The sequence below is a fragment of the Neodiprion lecontei genome, chromosome 2, assembly GCF_021901455.1.
Source record: "Neodiprion lecontei isolate iyNeoLeco1 chromosome 2, iyNeoLeco1.1, whole genome shotgun sequence".
In the NCBI taxonomy this organism is placed as follows: domain Eukaryota; kingdom Metazoa; phylum Arthropoda; class Insecta; order Hymenoptera; family Diprionidae; genus Neodiprion; species Neodiprion lecontei.
Window position 1 is genome coordinate 27,986,391 of NC_060261.1, and position 20,098 is coordinate 28,006,488.

A 20,098-nucleotide genomic window follows, 5' to 3' on the forward strand; every position below is an offset into this window, starting at 1 on the left:
ACGAGGTCTGAACGTGAGTATTAGGTTTTTACGTTTTACAACAATTTGAGAGATGCCTCGTGACACGTAAACTTTACACATTTAAATGACATATTATGTAAGAAAAAACATACTTATTCTAGTTTATTCGTGGAATCTTCCAAAGTATAAAATTATATGAAAAAATGATGATAGCTTTGTTTTAGGTTGGGACAACCAGCAATCAGGTCTTAGAAAATCGTACTTGACAATTATTTGTAAAAAGTTCGCAAACAAAGTGGAACGAATATACTTTTTACACCACATATTTTTAATGGAAAAGAGTCACGTACTGTGAAACACCTCTTACAATCAGACTTGAGCTTTAATATCCTCTACAACGGGAGGATTTTCAGTCAGGTAAAAAGTAACGCTTGGAATTTGTTCCAACAAAAATAGAAAGAAAAAAAAAAATAAACCATTTCCCCAATACGAAACAGTCTGATATTCATACGTATCGGAAGGCCATCGATCGTTGAGCGATCTCCGCCGATCTATAAAGAACAAAAGTTGGGAATATCCAGGATCGGCTGGCGCGGCGGTTTGGTTAGGCAGGCAGAGCTCGGGAGGCTTTTAAGCCAAAAAGCCCCGAAGCCCCAAAGCCCGGTCGGCGGCTTCGAGAGTGTCACGTTTCTATGGCAACCGGTTGACTCCGCCTCTGCCTGCAGAGCCCCGTTCGATATTCTCACCTCGGGGAAGCTTTTGATGCTCGTCTCCTTCCCTCCCTCCTCGCTCACCCTCGCCCGCGCCCTTTTCCTTATCTCTTTTTATCTCTCCCCCCTCTTGTTTCCCCACTCGCTGCCAGCGCGAACGCGCGCAAATTTGCAAATCCACGAGCCTCGCCATTCACGCAAGATTCGACGATTCGCACGGTATGATACGTGTTTAGCTGCCTTCTTACTGCTTCGTTTTCCAACCCCCGCTCCACAATTACTTATAACTGTACAGATTATCCCGGGGGACATTTTTAGTGATAGTTAGGCAAAACGAATTTCGGTTAATCAGCCATCTCTTTAACGATTTGTAAAACGTACTCTCGATTGATATTATTTGGCAGAAAAAAAATTGGCAAGTAACTTTTTCGTCATTGGGTATGAGAAAAGTGATTATATTCGTTATCAGGACAGTGATATTTGTTGTTTTTCAAATGCTTGTTATCGCTTGAACGTATGTGATTTTTTTTAGGTTCAAAGTTGCACAGAAGTATGATTTTCTCATCCATAAAACTGGAATTCTCATTAATACCCAAGAGTTGTAAATTTTGAGGCAAATAGTATACACAAAGATTTATTTTTAGTTAAACCTGTCTCTCGTCGTAATTTCGTATGGTAGTCAGATGATCTTATGAGTTATAATATTTGTAGACTCGCGAAGAAATGAATTAACGGACCTGAGAAAAGATTTCAAAAGAATCTGCAGAAATGGCGATTGTTTACCAAACTCTTCATTATCTAAAGATTTTTCTCAACAAATTATCGCTAAGTGGGTATTTCAACAATAACGGTTTTAAATATTGTTCGAATTTAAAGAAAATGAGACACAAGTAACAGAGTTCAGTGTGACTAGAGTCGTCGGTAATAAGTAGGTACATTTCTTCATGACCGCTACATTAAATGTGCCTATTTAGTTTAGTATTTTTTTCTTCGGTTGAACAAAGCCAGCAATTGCCATAATAAGAAAACAATAATACACATAAGACATATCAGATTTTTTGATTACAGTTACAAAACTCTTTCTAATTTCCTATCTATAGCTGCAATATTTTTCATTCAACACTGAGAGAAATTTTCAGTTCCGGTTTCCGCTCGGTCCTTAACTATTTTCTTTTTTTACCGCAATCGAAAAATATAGTTCTAGGTAGAAGATGAAAATTAGTTTTCTAGCTGTTACCAAAAAGTCTAGCATCCGTTGCTATTCTTTCTCATTACGTTCACTGTTTCTATATTTTCTTGTGAATGTTGCGAATATTTAATGCTTGTGCAACAATGAATTGACGTTAAGGCCTTGTTTAACTAAAAAAGTAGAGTAAACCTCAGAAACTGATTTTGCGTAGCAATAACCAAAAAAGGATCGACAATAGCGCAAAATGTTTATACGCCTACCTCGTTTTTCGTAATGCCAACAATATTCAAACAGTTTTTTTACGATACCTTTTTTACCGAATTTTCCTATTTGCCGTAACAAATGAAATGTTTCTCAGTGAAGGCAATCAATGAAAACAAGAAATTTCCTTCGGTGTTGCAGCCATATATTTACGACCAGTTTTCTCGGCGTCGCGTTGCGGCATCCTTCCTTCCTTCCTTCCTTCCATATTAAAGGGGTTGAAAACACCCGTCCTCGCGGCTAAAATTTCCGAGGATTATAAATATGACACGTCCGGGGTGTCGCTCGGACCGACGCATATCGCGAACGACATTTCCCGCGAAACAGGTTGTTCCACGTTGCACGTATGCATGCAAACGTAGATACCTAGATTCCACCCTCCGCCCCCGCAACTGCAGCCGAACAACGTATGCATAGTAAGTAAGCGCTGAGCCGGCCACATCGCATTGCCTGCCTCCGGTGAGGGCGGCGGTGGCAGCCGACCGCTTTAATTTAGTTGAGTGCATCCACTGCCCGTACTTTATATAGGTATATAGACCCATCCCCCGTTCGGGGACGGGGGCGAACTCGCCGTGATTCACCTACCTACAATAAAAATATGTCCCTCTTTTATTCGTCCCTCAGCAGCGAGATCCCTCCGCGCCCTTTTGCAACGTCTGGGGCATCGGTCTTGATTGAGCGTCATGTTTTTCGTCCGAAATTTTCGGAGGCTAGTGTATTTTATTGGAAATTGGAAGACGAACGTGGTGCAAAAGTCGAGTGAATTTTCTTCAACTTTGATCTCTTGTTTAAATGCACGAGGAAGAAGTATCCAAGAAATAAACCTAATTAATATCGTCGCCGAATCGTAAAGAACTCTCTGTTCTTTATTCGTTTGCAGTCATTGTGTGAGTTTATATTGCCTCTCGGATACTCTCCGCGTCGATTTTTTTTTTGTTTTTACCCACAGTCTCAAGAGAAAATGATTGTAGTGTTAGTGACCCAATAATAATCCGATATGTTTTATACCCTGATTCGTCGGATATGTGCAGTATTGAATGTGTGTCGGTGCAGTTGAATGAAACATTTTTGTCAATTGATTGTTTATAGTTTCAACAAGTTCAAATTACTTTTATCGGTTTCAATTCTGTGAGAACTGAACGCAGGATACACCATATTTCATTGAATTACTGTTAGTGACTGTTAAATATTTGAAAAACGGAATTTCGAATAAAACTGTCTATTTAACTTCAATTGCTTAGCGCCATTGTATCGATGTATCCATCCAGTGATTTTTCACCCTTACATTAACGCACAACAGTGCTGCAGCAATGAAAGATCGTGAAATCATTTTAAACAATTAATAATGAGTTTATACAAGAATGACTTGTGATTCAACAAAATCCACAGCGGACAATTTGCGCAACAATAACAGATCTGGGATAAAATTAAGAAAAAAAAAAAATAACCACAAACATGTTTCGTTTAGTTTGAACACGTAATTTCCAGTATATCGAATTTTCCGCATCGTTAGTGATTGATTTTTGTAAAGAAGTTTTTAAAGGTGGAATAAAAATAGGACAGTTTTATGGAAAAATGTTTGATTTTCGTATTTGGGGAATGTATGAGAGTACTTTAAAATAATGATTTTGTATTTTTTCATTTCTCTTACAAATGATAATCGCAAAAGTTTTGTGAAAGTGAAGTCCACTGATTTTTTTTAAACATATTATACACAAGCAGATACTACAGGTTGAAAAAATAGATTTAGTGTGGTCAAGTTTGTATACGCACAGCTTCATCTTGCTGTGTTGAATTAAAAAAACTAAGCTTATAACGAAATTATTTTTTCTCTTATTCCAAACGTCAATCTCAGTCTACATAAGCCGCCAGCCTATCATAATACGTAATTCTATAAACTGTAGGATCATCCATCTGATTAATTGATCTCAGCTGCCGTCATCGATAATCCAACGATAATTCAACGTCCGAGCCCAAGCACGCGAAACGAGCAACAATGATAAAAATAGTGGTAGTAAGTCTCGATGTATCCAGTTTCACGCAATTCGCATATTCTAACGGCATACTTTTTTCCTAAAAGAACCAGCAAAAGTTCATAAAGACGCGGTGTACGCACGTTGATAAAAGCTTGTCGCGAGCTCGTTTTACAGGCGCAAGTAGCTCGTAGGATTTTTGATCGTGCAGATAGAGAATCGGGCATATGGCGGCCGCTTGCGGCGTTGCCGCCGCGATGGGCGCTGCAAGCTCCGCGAAGCGCCGCGTCTTGGCGCAGGCGTGTCACGTGGTACGTGGAACTCGGCTTTGGATGGTTGTGCTCGATGAGCGGGTGTTCCGAGTCGGCGGGATCGCCGTAACCGGGGTTCCATAACTCCACACCCACTCGGCCGCGTCGCGACGCCCCGCAACGCCCCAGGTCCATCCTGAACGGGCCTCCAGTGTCCGTCCTCGAGAGCCGAACATCCGGTAATCGAATCGCGCGTCGGTCAGTCCTTTGAATCGGATACGATCACGAGCCGCTTCTCCGGGAGCAGAAGAGGCCTCGAAAGTTGGAGCGGAACGCGGTGCCCAAGGTCATGGTCGAGATAAAGCCCCGATCGCTCGCCCGGCGATAAGCGGCCCGCTCTCGAACCTCCGGATCGTCGTCGCCGCTGACCAGATTCGAGTGTGTGGCCGGCTCTCAGCCCGCTCGGACGCGACCCTGTTTCAGGGCGAGGTGTGCTTCGTGCGTGAAGTGCTACTGGTTTCCAGTGTCGTTTCCCCAGTGCAGCGTATCAGAAACACCGTAATAAACCCGTCCACATCCGCCCGTCATGTTCGGAACTTGCAGGACAGATTTCGCCGAGCTTTGAAAACCTCAGGAACAATGTTCTCCATCCTGGTATCGACTCTCCCTGACTGGTACTTCCGGGTTCTAGTCTTCGGCGCGTCGACCCCTGCCAACCATCCGCCACCCCACGAACACTTTGACAATTACATCTACTATCCGGGTGATCGCGTCCTCGGTTGCTAGGTACATCGACTGGTTAAAACCCATCCTCCTCCTCATTTTGAAGAAAAAATTCCTCGGTTCACGGAGGTCACGGTTGACCCGGAGTCTCGTTGCCTGAGTGGAATCGGTCCTCGGGATCGTATCGTCATACGCTTGGTGACAGTCTTCGCAAAAGCCTGCGATCCGATTCCTGCGCTAGACGATGCACTGGACTGCGTAGTGTTCTATCAAAGTGCAGAGGGTCGAAATCTGCCGCTGGATTATACGAGACTGAGAGAACGTTGCTTTCCTCGCTATCGAGTGCAGGAAAACGACCGTGAAGCGTGTGAACAGTACCTCGATTTTATTACCAAGTCTAATATTACCGCGTCGTTAGTTTCCGAGTTCATCGATGACATCAAACCCCCAACTGTCGGTACCCGGAATAACTGAAACCAAAGCCATCATCACCGCCCCCAGGGAACTTCTTTTCTCGGCGATCTTATCGCGTCGGCAAACCAGAGAATCACACCATTGACCACCGGTCACCCTCACAGGATTCGGAGCATCCTCCAAGACCTTCCGACCGTTCGGATTCTGCGGGAAGATCATCGTCTAGACTGGAGCTGTACCTGCCGTACGCCCCGCTGCCGGGAGGCGGCGGAATCCTCCCGGCGGTGCCAAGCAGCGTTGGAAGCGGTGGTTGCAGGCCGGTCCTCCTTGGCGGTGTCGACCTCTCGATGTCCGCGGCGGTCCAGCAGGTCCCACAAGGCACCGTTAGCCACGCACCGCTTCACCCCGTCGTCGGTGGCCTTCAGCTTCCGGTCCTAGGTTCGGGCCAAGTGCCGATGATGCCGAGGCCACCACTGAGCAGCGTTGCTCCGATCGGATCTACCCTGCAGCCGACGGTTCACCACGAAGCTAACGACCTCAATGACGCGCCACCGAACCCCGACGTCCTGCTGGCGCTTCTGGCTAGGAACAAGAGTCTCGAAGGTAGGAAACACCCGGGTTTCTCTGGCGGTTTTATCTAGGTTATGAACCAAACGTCGCGAACGCGCCTAACGGTTGGACAGGAAATCTATGATAGTGACGGTGATAAGAAGTTCCGTTCTCATAACGTAAGTATGTTATGTTACGTCTCAAGTGCGCAAGGGTATTCCCGTTCGAGCCTCTCGAGATAAGGTGGAAGAAAGCTCAACCTCTCGATGCCACTATCGTCTTTTGATGCTTATCGGTTCAGGTTGGTGCTCCGACGATCACGACTACCGTGGCTATTTTATTTGATAAGCCTTCTTGATCAGAGAAATCGATTAGATAACACTTGCCACTAAGTAACTCGCCACCGACGCCGCGGCTATTCCGTTCAATTTATAACGCGACGGTTGTGTGTACAATATGTTGTAGCAACTTGTCGCTCGTACATTTCAGATACCCAGAAACGAGAATTATAAAATAACTAGGTACATATTACGAAAAGTGTCGTCTCTCACGTACTATCGGACCATTTGGTTGATCATTTAAAAAAATATTTTATTGGCAGATTGATCAATGATGAACTGCTGTAGACCACCATGTGATCTTCAATTTTTAGCACAAGATGCTCAAAGAGAATAGGAACAATTTCAAAACTGTACATGTGACGATCGTGAGCATAGTTATTTTATACCGTATGCCAATAATCAGATGTCGAATACGTGTTCTAGGATGAGTGTAATATCAGTTGACCGGATGCGCGCTTGTGTCTGATAAGTTAATAAAATCAGCTACGATCATTGGCGTCTTGAGAATTCGTTTGTCGGTTTAAGCGAGTAGCCAACACTCACTTATGCCCAATACAAATGCCGACTTGCTAAAAATAATGCGCGCTCAAAGTGCTACGAGACATTAAAAACTACCATCACAGTAAATATCTATGGCATTCTGGTACACGTCATTAATTGTTTTTCATTCTGAGGAGACGATGGACAATAGAGGCCGTAGAATAGACGGACAGGGAAAAAAGACAGCCATTATCAAGTCTTACAGCACTTCGTTGGGACACAAATACTGTTACAATTTAAACAGTTGATCCACATTTTACCCCTGGAATCCGAATAAAATGTAATCTTTATTGAGAACTTGGAAATTTTTATACTCTCCGAGCTTTTCCATAATATAAACTGCGACTAATCATCGGCGAATCCGCACAAAATTACATTTCAACGTTTCGTTTCGGTGCTTTCAAAGTTCTGACGGACATGCAGTGCTGCTAAGCGTAGCTCCATACGGATGGTTGTTAAATTTCCAAAGATCATTGCCATGTAAAGGAGAGTGATAAATTATACTGTATTCGATGGAAACCACAAAGTGACTCCATTTCGAATTGCAATCAGTTCATCTGGTTCACACATTTGTAGCACATAACGGTTCTGATTAAAATCCATGGAAATTTGGAGTAAGAATGCACTCGCTCACCTACGAATTTTCACAAAACAAAATCAATTATTTTTAGTAGCTTATCAGTTGCTGGGAAGTCATTGCTTCGAATAAGCTGGAATTAATCCAGAACGTATAGACATGAATTCAGTACGCTGAGAGAAATTTTTAGTTTCGGTTACCGCTAAGTCCTTAACTATTTTCATTTTTTACGCAAAATGGTTAGGCGTACCTCGTTTTTCCTAATTCCAACAATATTCAAACAGTTATTTTTAACGACACATGTTTTACTGAATTTTTCTAGTTACCGTAACAAATGAAATTTTCCTCAGTGTAGAGTTCACCAGTTCAGTACAATCCATGAAATGAACTTGGACCTCACTTTTTATTCAGGACTTTCCAAATTATACTTGTCAGAGAAATCCAACGATTCTCTCAGGGTTTTTAACACTCCGCCCACAACACAAAATAGGTATATTTATCTCGGCATGAAGATTGGAAAATCTACTCACGGCTTGTTCCGCTGCAATAGAATGCACGCAACAGATTGTAGCTGGCTCCTGAATAATATACGCTACGGCAGCCCGGAATGCCGAGTTCTCACGTCTCGGTGTGATCGCCGTAGTATAGCCCACGTCGTGGCGGCCTCCTCCTCTCGTTACCTGGAGGCTGGAGAAGGCTTCTTACTTATTAATCTCCGCGCCAGGTTCGCCCGTGGATCTCGGCTCAATCTCAGAGAATGGAACAAGGTTGGGCGCGTTTCAAATATGCAGGGGTCGTTTGGTCCGCCCGAATTCCAACCCGCTTAATACTGCACCGCGCATCTACCTAGTTACGTTCTACACTAAAATTCTTGTACTTCATTCTAAATTCTGACGACTCAGCGGCACTCCTCGTATCTCATTTTCTGCTACATTTAATCACGAAAATAACGGACAACTGACAACTACCTTTCGTGCGGAAAGCACGATGCTGCTGGAATTCGCAATAGAGAATGCGCCCTTGTCGCTGCAGTTCGTAAAATCCTTTGCGGATGGTTTAAGGCAGGTCGTGATTCTCAGTTGAAAGTTCACTCCTTTTTATTTATTTCTACCTCATGGCTATTTTTCTTTTCGTTTTACTTCGGTGATTGCGATTATTACTTATGTTATCGCACTATTCATTACCAAGGTATGTTTTCAACTTTCTATGGTGGTAAAGTCCGTGACAATTCGATGTTTACAAAACTCTCACTGAAAACGATTTCTTGCAAACGACTAAATATTTCAGTCGATTTTGGATTCACCAAATTCTTTGCTCCTTGTACCGAGTTCACCGTATTTTCTCCATATGCAATCTCAAGAAGTTTCATTGAATAGACAAACTCCTTTAATCCGCTTTGAGATTCGAACCATATTTCTTTCGAAAGCAAAAGTTTATGGGTCAAGAATAATCAAAAACTTTCTCCTTTTTGATCAAGAAAGTGATGGGGAAATTTTGCATTTTTCCCTTGAAATTTTTGTGTTACCTGCCAGCTCCTTTGGAGCCAGGTTGTCTAAAGGTTAAAAACAAACGAAACCATCACTTAATTACTATCGTCGACTTGAAATTCTTCGGTGCGTTTTAGCACAGAGTAATCTCAAGGTATTAGCTTTTTTCAAATTTTCTCTTTGAATCACCCGTCTGATCTTGAGGTCGATTCGAACTTCATCATTGATTCAAATAAATATTCAGAGTTCAGATTTTGCCGGTCACTGAAGCTGATCAGAGGTTACGTCCGTCATGTTTTGGCGGGCAGTCAGGTGGCGCAAAACCTACATCCGTTAGTCGCAGAGTTCGCTTCCGCCAAATGACCCGATTGGTCTAACAAGCTTTTCGGTCTCCACATACACAATAGGTCACTAAATCATTGGGTTAAAGTTCCGAGACGATGACTACGGTCAGTTGCTTCGAGGTTCCTCTGCAGAGGTGAAGCCAATTCCAAGCTCGAGTGGGCAGGGTAGTTTTATCTTGTACCTAACTACTGTACAGTCGGAGTTGGAATTGGAGCTAGGTGCGCACGGATATTTTAATAAGGTAAGTGCTGCAAGGCCGTCCATCCGTCCGGCTGGTTCACCGCCGCCCTGCGGCAGCGGGGGTGAGTTTAATCATGTAATGTGTTCGGAGGGCTAGCCGACTGGCAATCAATACGCTATATTGCTTCGGGTGCGACGCGATGACTCGAGTAGGTGTAGGTAGGCCAGATAGTGCGTGTCGTCGATATGACGTGGTTCCGGACGAATGTACCCCACATACCAGTTTCGAAGATCGAAGAACCAACAAGAAAATACGAGCAGGCGATTCACGGCGCAGCTGACGAACCGCTGCCTACTTCTGATCGTAACTAAAGATCGGACTTGTGGTTGTTTCGATTTCCATGCCTTCAGACTTCAATCGATCTCACGGAGTTTTTTGTTGTTTTTTTTTTTTTCAGCAATTTTTAGCTTCATTTATGACATGGACGGAAAAAAGGACCTCTTGTTGAATAACTAATACACGATGTTTGGGAATCGGTTTAATCAATTATTTCGCTGATCTTGACGGTGCGATTTCTTGGAACACTTGGCCAGACCAACATTTTTCGATTTATTCTACTTTGAATCCATGATCTCGTTTCGCGTACCGCGTACACGTAATTTGAGCCTTAGGATCAGTAAAACAAAACGCAAGGCAACCTAACCTGACTTATCTAGCCAGAATTTGTTTTCCGTGAAATATGGAGATGAAGTATAGAAAATTTCCCTCATCCTTTTCCTCCCAAAGGTTTTTGCAGGCTCCTCTGAGACAAGGGTCTAGTTCTCGATCTTGTTATTCGTTCCAGCTCCGCCTCCCGTGCTTTCTTCTCCTCAGCCAGTATCCGTGTATAGGTATGCGAACCCACCAACAGAATAGGGAGATAGACTATTCTTCGTTCCCCCCTTCGGCTCCGGCTAACCCAAGCGCCATTTTATTCATCCCCTGGTACTCTCCGCGCGTTGAATCCGAGAGAGGTGAAAAACTGATACCGTCAATTGGTAAAAAGGAATGAGAGTTGAAGAACAATGCCGGCTTGATCAATTTTTCCACCGGTCATCGGGCGATTGGACTAAAGGTGGGTGAGTAAAACTTGGTACTCATCCAGCTGATTCCTCCGAGACGTGGTCCTCCTCCCAAGCCGATGATACTCACGATTCTGTTCTCCCTCAATAACCGCATCCCTCCTGAAGCATCGCGGCTGTGAACCAGTTGGACGTTCGTTATTGGCGTTTGATAAAGTAGAAAGACTCGATGGAGAATCAGTTGTGCAGTTGCGGCTAGAAATATATCACTTCACCCTTCTTGAGAAGCCTTGCAGCTCCATCGGATAAACTTTGCGCAAATATTATATTGAGGAAAAAGAACACGCGGACAGACTAACTGACGACGATCATGAGCTGACTTACATTTTTTTCTAGTCTATATTTTGCCGTCCGAGAGGCTTCTGCAACTTTAATCACCTTTGATTTCTCTGAGTGCTTGACTTGTTGAATCCAAATTCGACGTTAGCTCAATTATGGTTCGCGATACTACTCGAAGGAGAAATAATAGTCAAATGAAGATATTGAATATGATAAGTAAATATTGCATCAGGTATTGTTTTTTTTTACAATTCAAGTAGTTTTCAATGAATATCCCATTACTGTGTCAAAATGAGAAATTTAACAACTAGCCGGTTCACACGGAAAAAAATCGAATGGTTAATTTTACGAAATGATTCACGAACCTAGTTGTAGAATAAATTTTACATCGAATGTTACCAGAAATGTTACATTTTGAACCGTCCCGTAGTTTTAGATGTCACTTGAAAATCATCCGATGCAACATAATAACTCCTTAGCTTTTGAATACAAACTCGGTAAACCCAATTGAAATTGAAGTCTATTGAAATCACCATCGTTGGACGAAGTGTTTTCTTGGTCCATCAATTTTCGAGTAAAGTTTTCTCGTCTCGAGACGAGTTTGGTTAAGTCAAGTTTTCCGGTTACATGAACCGATCATGTTTATCCAAAAAATGGGTGATTCGCCAAGAAAGCTTTCACCAAGCCGAGTGTAATCCCTGTTCTTTCCACCTGGTACTCTGAGGAAAAGATCAACATAGACTCCCAATCATCCATTGTACCTTAAGGGAATTAAATTAATATCAAAACGCGTTACTCATATGCACGTACAGCGCAATTTAGTTCTAGGATATACGCTTTATACAATTGCAAATAGAGAAATATTCGAAAGTATTATAGACAACCTTTGGTTTCGAAACGTTCGTTTATAGAATTCACAATCATGATCTACGCGATAGGACGAGCGTAATGTCAGTCATTAAAGGTTGTCCGGAGATCTCTGTTCTCGATCGGATTCGGATCTTTAGCTGATGTAGATTAATTGAATTGTATCACCGAGCCAGACTCGCATATCCCTTGTCATGAGAAACCGGGGCGGGAACTAAATATGTCCGTACATGTATAATGTTTTGAAAACAGTAGCAAAACGCCCTTGCATAAAGAACCCCATGGTACCGCCGGTGGAGCATAACACGTATACATAGTAGTTGCACTAACTGCATAAACGGGGAAGGCCCTTGCGGGTTCAGGGGCGGAAACCCCAGTGGCCACAGCGGCACGCGCCGTGGTGGATCGAGTTACCATGTAGAAGCAGCGTGGCCTGGTCGGCTGGCACGTTGGTCATATGAGAGTTTGTTTCCATTCAGCCTGTTCTTTTTTCTCCGTGCTTCCTTTTTCGTGGGAGCTTGGCATTTTTTATAACACCACATTTCTAGAGCCCCTGAACCCCACCGTCCGTTTGCACTCTGCCGTGACAGATAGAGCTTGAGACATGATCGACGAGACTGTTTTAACGAATGTTCTTCTGGATGCGACGCATCGGATACACGTGAGAATTTTTCATATTTGTCCGAAACTCTTTTTTTCACGGTATGGAAACCTCCGTTAAAGTCCACGGTCATCGCTGTCTTTTTGAGGTGAATTCGGGCATACATGGAATATGAATCGAAAGGAAAACTGAAAGGTGACGCGATATAACCGAATACTATTTTGGACTGGACCGAATGATTTTTGTGAGCTTATACGTGTTCGAAACTCGATATCATGAAGTAGCTTACGGTAAACCATCTTGAAGACATGAAAAAGTGTATATCAACTTCTTCGAAATTGTTTCAACCTTAAATCTTTCCAACAACGAAATAGGTACATGTACTCGTAACTGGACTAATCAAATATCCATCCGATGGTCTGTCCAAGCAAAACTGTCTCAAACCAAGTGACTTTGAAGCAACGATTCGTTCTTTCATTTTTCTATTTCGTCAATTTCTATCTACTGAAACTAAATGCCTGACAGACTTTTAAAGCCGAAACAGTTTACTGATCCGATTGTCCGACTACCGAATGCGCGGTAAGGTGACATCCGTATTAGGGAAGGTAATCTGAAAGGGCAACACCGAAGTGATGTGGGTACAGGACCAGGACAACTCAGTATCTACCATTGTGTACATGTTCGTTCGGAGGTTTGCGGTGTCGGAGAGCGTCTATATTACGAAGGTTCCAAGTGGTTCCCCGGCTCTCGACGTGGGAAAACTCGGTTCGCCAGGGGCGGAGTATCGGAGTATGCATTTTGACGTGGATCTAGACCGTCGAACTGGCACTCGTGCCCACACTCGACTTGCGCCCCGTCAACCTGGACACGTGCACACCGCCTCCGGGTACTTTCCGAACGCATCTAATCGGCTGTGTTTCTGTTGCGCGTACGCTGCCCCCGGAGGCAAAGCCCCTCGTCGACGAAAATCAGGGATTAAGGACTCCTTGATGGGAACTAAACTGCGTTTGAACAATGAGAATAACATCATGGCAAAGTAGAAATTTTTCGGAGAACAGAGGTACGTCGCTCTATAACCGATGTGGCATGTGAACTTTTGCCTAGTTTTTAGAAACTTTCTTCCATTCTACGATCTTGGTGCATTTATTGTGGAGTGGTTCATTTCTAAATTAGTCACGTGTTAATTAATAATAATCGTAATTATTCTGGCTGAGTCGTGAATAACGTTAAATCTTTGTATAATCATCGTTGAATGAACGTTTCAGGGTTTCGAATTCTTTTTAATCCTTAGAGGTTCCAAAAACACGTTATTCGTAAAAAAATTTAATCACCTTATAATCTCGTTATTTCAAGATACGACGAAAAAAAAAAAATTATTAGCCGGCTAACTGACCTTGCTACTATTCGATTTATTATTACTCATTGGTTTTTAAAGGACAGACAACAAACACTAACGTAATTTCAATACCTCGAAGAGCTGTTAAACGTATATATTGACAACTACGTTTCTTTTTATCTTTTTTTTTCTAGCCAATCAAATGAGATTAATCGTTAAATTCCAAAAAAATCGTTGGTACATTCGAGAAGTTCAATTATTGTGGAAGAATGCTGTGTAAAAAATCACTGACGGTAAAATGATAATTTTGAATATGGCAATTTTCCCGTAAGTTTCATAGATTTGTTGTATTTCAATTCTCTAAATACTGAATTTAAAAACGTAACGGAATATAAAATTTAATGATGCAAGATTTTTAAATTTCTGATAATCGTCGATGGGGAATTACTTTAAGAAGTATAAATTCTGTTTATCTGTGCTGAAAAAATCCAATAAATTTCTGATTACTCCCGTATCGTTCCGTGGGCGGGAGATAACCAAGACTTATATTCGGCAATTATAAATTGTTGAACTGTGAAACCCAAGCGAACTGGCAATCGAGTCAGTCTGTCATTCAGCCGACTTGATGTGGCGAAAAATCATAGATATCATCGTTTGGCCACTCCGACTACGACCTTTATTCTTAGAAATTGTCTCACCCTGGTATCAATTTTTTACAGTACCTCAAAATAATTTTTTTGCACCATCGACGAAACCGTTGAAATACGAGAAATTTTCACCGATGACGATAATTATATCGCGTGAGAGAATTATCTAAGTAAATTTCAATCAAACCTACTTTCTCTCTGTGGTTTTTATGTTTTTCGAATATAAAAATTTACGGAATATTTTATTCGCGAATCAAAAACCGAACATTTCGTCGGATTTAATCAGTTCACGGTTCGCCACCGAGACCTTGACCATTCGCCTGAACTTTTCACTCTGTGTTTGTAAACAGAATCTTGTAGCTGGAAGATAAGATTCTGGAGCTGCTAAAGTTTAACGACGGCAGTGAAAAAGCTCGTGTGGTAAATTTTTCTGATTTGCCGCAGAGAAGGTCAAAGCGAAGCAAAGCCGAGCAGTGCTTATAAAAGCGCAATATATCTTATCGACAAAAATGCAATTCGCGCAATATGCAAATATAGCGGTGACGTCGAGTCCAAAAATTTCGTTGAATTTTTTTCGTGTATAACGTTTTACGCGCAAATTGAAAGAAAAAAGATGGAAAGTTTTACACAAAATTTACCAACGAGTTCATGAATTCTGCTAGTTGTTTATGATCAACATTTCTTTCAATTGAAATCGTGTGAAACTGGAACTAAACCAGTAATCTTATCAGCGGTTACACTCGGAAACGTTAATCGCACGTGCGTGTAAACTAAACCGAACTTGACGTCGTTTCCTTTACGCAGAGAGTCAAGTCACGAAGAAAATCTTTACTTCTTAAAGGTAAACAATGACTCGAAAAGGCTTGATTCAAGATTTGAAAATTTTATCTGCTAATTTTTATCTGAAATATGCGATTCGTCATTTACAAATCATTGTTCTTTTATTTATTTATTTATTTTTTTTTTCGTCGCTATTTTTCGATGACTAAAGCTCATGATTTATGTTATTTGACATGTTGGGATTTGAGAGAATAAGACAAGCTTCTTTTCAATCTAAAATATAAACTTCAGAAACAGTTTATTTCAATATCTATCGTTTCCCGCATTCAGTTCACGCTCACTTGATAAATTACACAGTACATTTACGCAGCATTTCAGAATATTCAGAAGCAGTTGTTCAACGGCAGATGGATTGGTAAAATTGAAATTCGGCTCACCATTTCCCAGTACTAACAAAACAATTCAGTCAGGTCGCTTACAAGTTTGAACCCCCAAAAAGCAAATCACTTAACATGTAGATTTAGGTTACACGGTAAAAATCCGACCTTGAGACGAAATATAATGACCGACTCGAACGTATCGCGTCATAAATTAGTTGACAATTGAAAGAAGTTGTTAAAAGTTTATTAATTCTGTTCATCATTTACCCACACATTTTCATCCACCTTAAAACCACATTTCGGTCCGATTCAGAATTTTCTTTTATTTATTTTAATTTCGATATTTTCCTTTTGTTTTAGAGAATAAACGATCCGAAACTACCAAAAGCCATTGTTGTCTGGTCAAGGAGCAAAGTGAGTTTTATTTTATTTTTCATTTATTTCATTGTTTCAATGCGTTATTGAGGGTGAATTTTTAAAATGGTGCTTTTACTTTTTCTTCTTTAAGTTTTTTTTTTTTTTTCGTTCTACTTTTCCTATAACATTGGCACTTCGTCGGTCACTAAGATCCCCGAGAGGATTTTTGACCTTTAAAGATCGTTTTCGTTGGTGCTTTGTGGATTTTGAATGCAGAAAGTGTAGCGTATTTATAGAGCGAAGAAAATCACGAGCGATGAATGCAGGCGTGGAGTTGCACCTCGGAACAGCAGCCCGTCGATCGGCTCTCGTCTTCGGCGCACTTTATCCTCCTCAAGAGGTTATCCAATCCTCATAGTATGCGCGGCTACGAGCTGCGCGATCGTAAAACTTTTCACCTAACTCAACTTCGACCTCTGGCACCTACAGCGCTATTACGAGTAAGCAGGTAATACGATTCGCCACAGACGCGACTTACGTGTCCCAGTGTATTGGGCATAAAAAACTCGACGCAGAAGAGCGTAAGATCGCTCGCATTGGGTTAGAAGATACCTGTGTTATCGACAGAATCGAGGAGTCAGTCGCGAAAAGAAATGTGGTCGCAGTGCACGATTTTCACGTTTTTTTACCCATCAAGCGGGATCAAGCAACCGTTTTAGACCGGCTACGGAGGATAAATAAAAAAAAAAAAAAACATTTAAAACACTCGCTAAAATATTTTTCAATATTTTCAAGAAAATTATCAATATCAACTATTGATAAGATATGCTTATGCACCTATAATGTGATTAAAATTGTGAACAAAAAGGGCTAAGTGGGCTTTTTAGCTTTGCGAGGTCGCAGTATTCGGTTTAAAAAAGCCCGCTTTACGCCCTTGGTACACAATATACTATTTTGCGGGCTCCGTCGTATCGTGGCTGAGACAATTTACCCCGAGTCGATTTTGCGCAACCCCTGTAGCTGCGCGGCTTGGAATTGAGCCGATTCATTCGCCCCTTGCAACCTGATCTGGGACGTTTAAGTGGCGGTTAAACCTTGACGTAATAAACTTACCGGCATATGGCCGAACACCTTCTGACTTCTTCACTGAATACCTCGAACAGCCAGAATGAAAGACCCGGAGTATATTTTATTTTTCGATCACTCAATCTTGAGTTTTTCAATGCCAAAATCGTACTGTTAGTACGATTTTAGAAGGGGTGGTCACCCTTCATGCTTGATTTTTAAGTTATATTTTGATGGCTACTATTGATACGGGAAGGTTCGCAAACAACCAGCGATGAAATGGTTTAAAGATGCTAATTTTACATTTAGCTTAAGCTTCGAAATTTAAATAACAGTCCATATTAGTTACTAGTTACGATAACTTCAGCAGGTAACAGAATTCCCGATTAGCCTGAAACTTTCACGTCATTATATCGCCTCTGTCAATTATTGGAAACGAGAAACCATAAATATTTTACCCAACTGCACCCTAGTAGTTGTCATTAAAACTAAAAATTCTACCGCTTCCTTTTTTCCGTAAAATTTTTTGTAATGTTACCGAATGTTGTCGAACGACTTTAATTTCAAAAATTCACAAAGTTTGGGTCTTACAAAACATACGTATTAGAATAAAATGTGCCCTAAATTCAATCAAAATGGTACCAGTTTTAAAATTATCGTATGAAACGTACTCTTGAAAAACTTTCCAATTATAATGAGCGCAACGTTAAACAATTACATACACTTTTTCAAAATTTCAAAACTTAAAACGAAGACAAAGTTAGTATGCATCAACAGTATAATCCTTCTCAATCTTTTGATTACACTACCCGCTACACTACTCAAATTTTATAACTCAAAAATGATAACGTGAAAAGGTGATCATTCCCTTTTAAAGATCAGAACGGATTCATACCAACATACAATAGGTTCACGGTGCGCTAGTCGAAAGTGTTTATGGCGAACTGGTTAATCCAGCGACAGAAGCAAGGCCTTGTCCAAAACGAGAAGCAGGGAACATGTGATAGCGGAGTTGTTCAAACGGCGTATCCATGACTAGATCATAGGGGTCATTGATGTGCTCTGGGTCTATTCAGGGCGTTGAGAGGTCCTCAAAGTGTAAGTCGAGGTGGTGCATTATATGTTCCGGTAGCAGCAACCCATATGCCGTCCAAGTTGAGCCCTGTGCAACAACTATACAGGCATCTCTCTCTCTCTCTTTCTCTCTCTCTCTCTCTTTCGCTCTCTTTCTCTCTCTCTCTTTCTGCTGTCGACGAACCACTCTGACGGGATTTATACAATCAAAGCGATTGTCCCGGCATTGCACCTCTCTCTGACAACCGGGCAAAAGTTACTTTCAAGTTGTTTGTCAAAGCGTATTAGGTACTCCAGCGGACTACGCTCAAACAGCTAATGGCCCTCCTCATCCTCTTTTACACACATTCAGAGTCCCCGTTAGAGACTCGTTTTCACAAGGGCCTATTTTTACCTCGCTCGAGAGATGCGGGCCTTTTTTGAATACACTCGTTTGTAAAATGACGCCCTTTTCAATCCGATGTTCTTGTAAACGATTACATGATATTAGAATTCTTAATAAACGAATCTTTTGAAAATTTCATATTCGCGAATCGATGATACTTACAACTACCTGTATCAAGATGGTTTTTCAAAAAAAATGTGCATTTTTACAGAGCAAAACATTACGTCTCATTGTCCGTTTGATTGAAACTATGATATTACTCGATACTTATAGAAGTGAGATTCATTTTGTAAGGTTCAAAAAAATTTCACTGTTGGGATAAATTTCAACAATATCCAAAGCTATGGAACAGGGAAAATGAAAAACTTAATACAGGCTTCTATATCTAACAGTATGCACAAACAGGTGATACAAAATTTATAATAACTAAAACTGCAATAGTTCGTCTGATGAAGATCGAATGATGAAAATATTGAAGAAAAATTGCTGCCCTAGCTGAACAAAAATTTCAGAGTTGAAAAATAATTTTGTTTACATTTTAATTCGTACAATGAAGTACTTTGCGTATATGGGCTGATCCATCAACTATCATCCAACTTTTCAGGGTCATAATTTTTATCTTCATGCAATTTGTATACACAGTAGTGTAGAGCAAGATTCGAAAATGCTGTAATTTTCAGACCTTCAGGCCTTACCGTTTAGGAGAAACACGTCGATTAATTTCAACACGTTTTTCAATTCAATACAACTTTTATCTTCGAATTATTAGGTCTTGCTGTCGTCGGATCAAAAGTAATTCAATGTGTATTTGCGTAAAAAAAATCTGATGTTTCTAAATATGAAATTCATTTCAGGTAGTCCTCAAGTACTTTCAAGAAACACTATTTTCGACATTTTTATCCTACCCCAAAAGTTTCAGATTTCACTCCAAAATATAAATTTTGGAAAAAAAAATAATGCATTTTTTGGACCTTCAGAATATATTCATCGTAAATGTCGGTATAATAGTACTATAAACGGCCACTAGGTGGTGAACTCTCTCGCCACAGAAATAGCTTCAGAGATATTTATAAAACCGGGGTGTCGTCTATGAAGTTAGATACCGATACCGTAAGATAAATTTGTCATCAGGCCTATTACACACGAAGAAATCATATTACCAAGTTTCGAATCATTGAAATTGATGTTGGCGGAATATAAACAAACCGTAGTGACACAAGTTCAATTTATACTTTAGATATGCATCAATAAATTTTCGGGTGTAGCCCGTTAAATATCGGGTAAATACCACATAATTTTAAATCAACAGAAAATTATTAATGATATCGTTCGAAGAATACATTTTGTGCACATAAATAAGTCCAATGTTCAGTAAATGTTAAAAATTTTTATGTCAACAAAGTTCATTACCTGTTTAAACCATTGATCTCTTGACTCAACAGAATATGAATTAAAACAAGCTCAATTTGTTTTGATACAAAAATTTCATATTATTGAAACAAAACGATTACGGTGCGTTCAATAAAAACTATTAGTCCTTCCAATCACACATTTTCTTCATAAAAAATTCACATTATTGCCAGGAATTTACGCCGTGTTATCTTGAATAAATTGATAGCCAACACGATCATTCTAAGGGTGCGTTCGACTCGAACGCTTACGCGTATCAACATATGTGCACCTATAGATAAATGCGCTCACAGC

The 20,098-nt window shown here is 40.9% G+C and overlaps 1 protein-coding gene across 3 annotated transcripts in view; it reads left to right on the plus strand.

Moving 5' to 3' along the window:
- The window catches only part of LOC107228230 (LIM/homeobox protein Lhx4), a 132,731-nt gene that overhangs the window by 46,189 nt on the left and 66,444 nt on the right, over nt 1-20,098 (plus strand). For 2 of the 3 annotated variants that reach the window (XM_046731027.1, XM_046731025.1), the window contains exons 3-4: nt 5,647-6,085; nt 15,874-15,927. In XM_046731027.1, the coding sequence (XP_046586983.1) occupies nt 5,830-6,085; nt 15,874-15,927 (310 nt within the window). In that variant the 5' untranslated portion in view covers nt 5,647-5,829. Of the gene's footprint in view, nt 1-4,490; nt 6,086-15,873; nt 15,928-20,098 lie in introns of those variants that run through there. The other variant, XM_046731026.1, reaches the window with a different exon arrangement.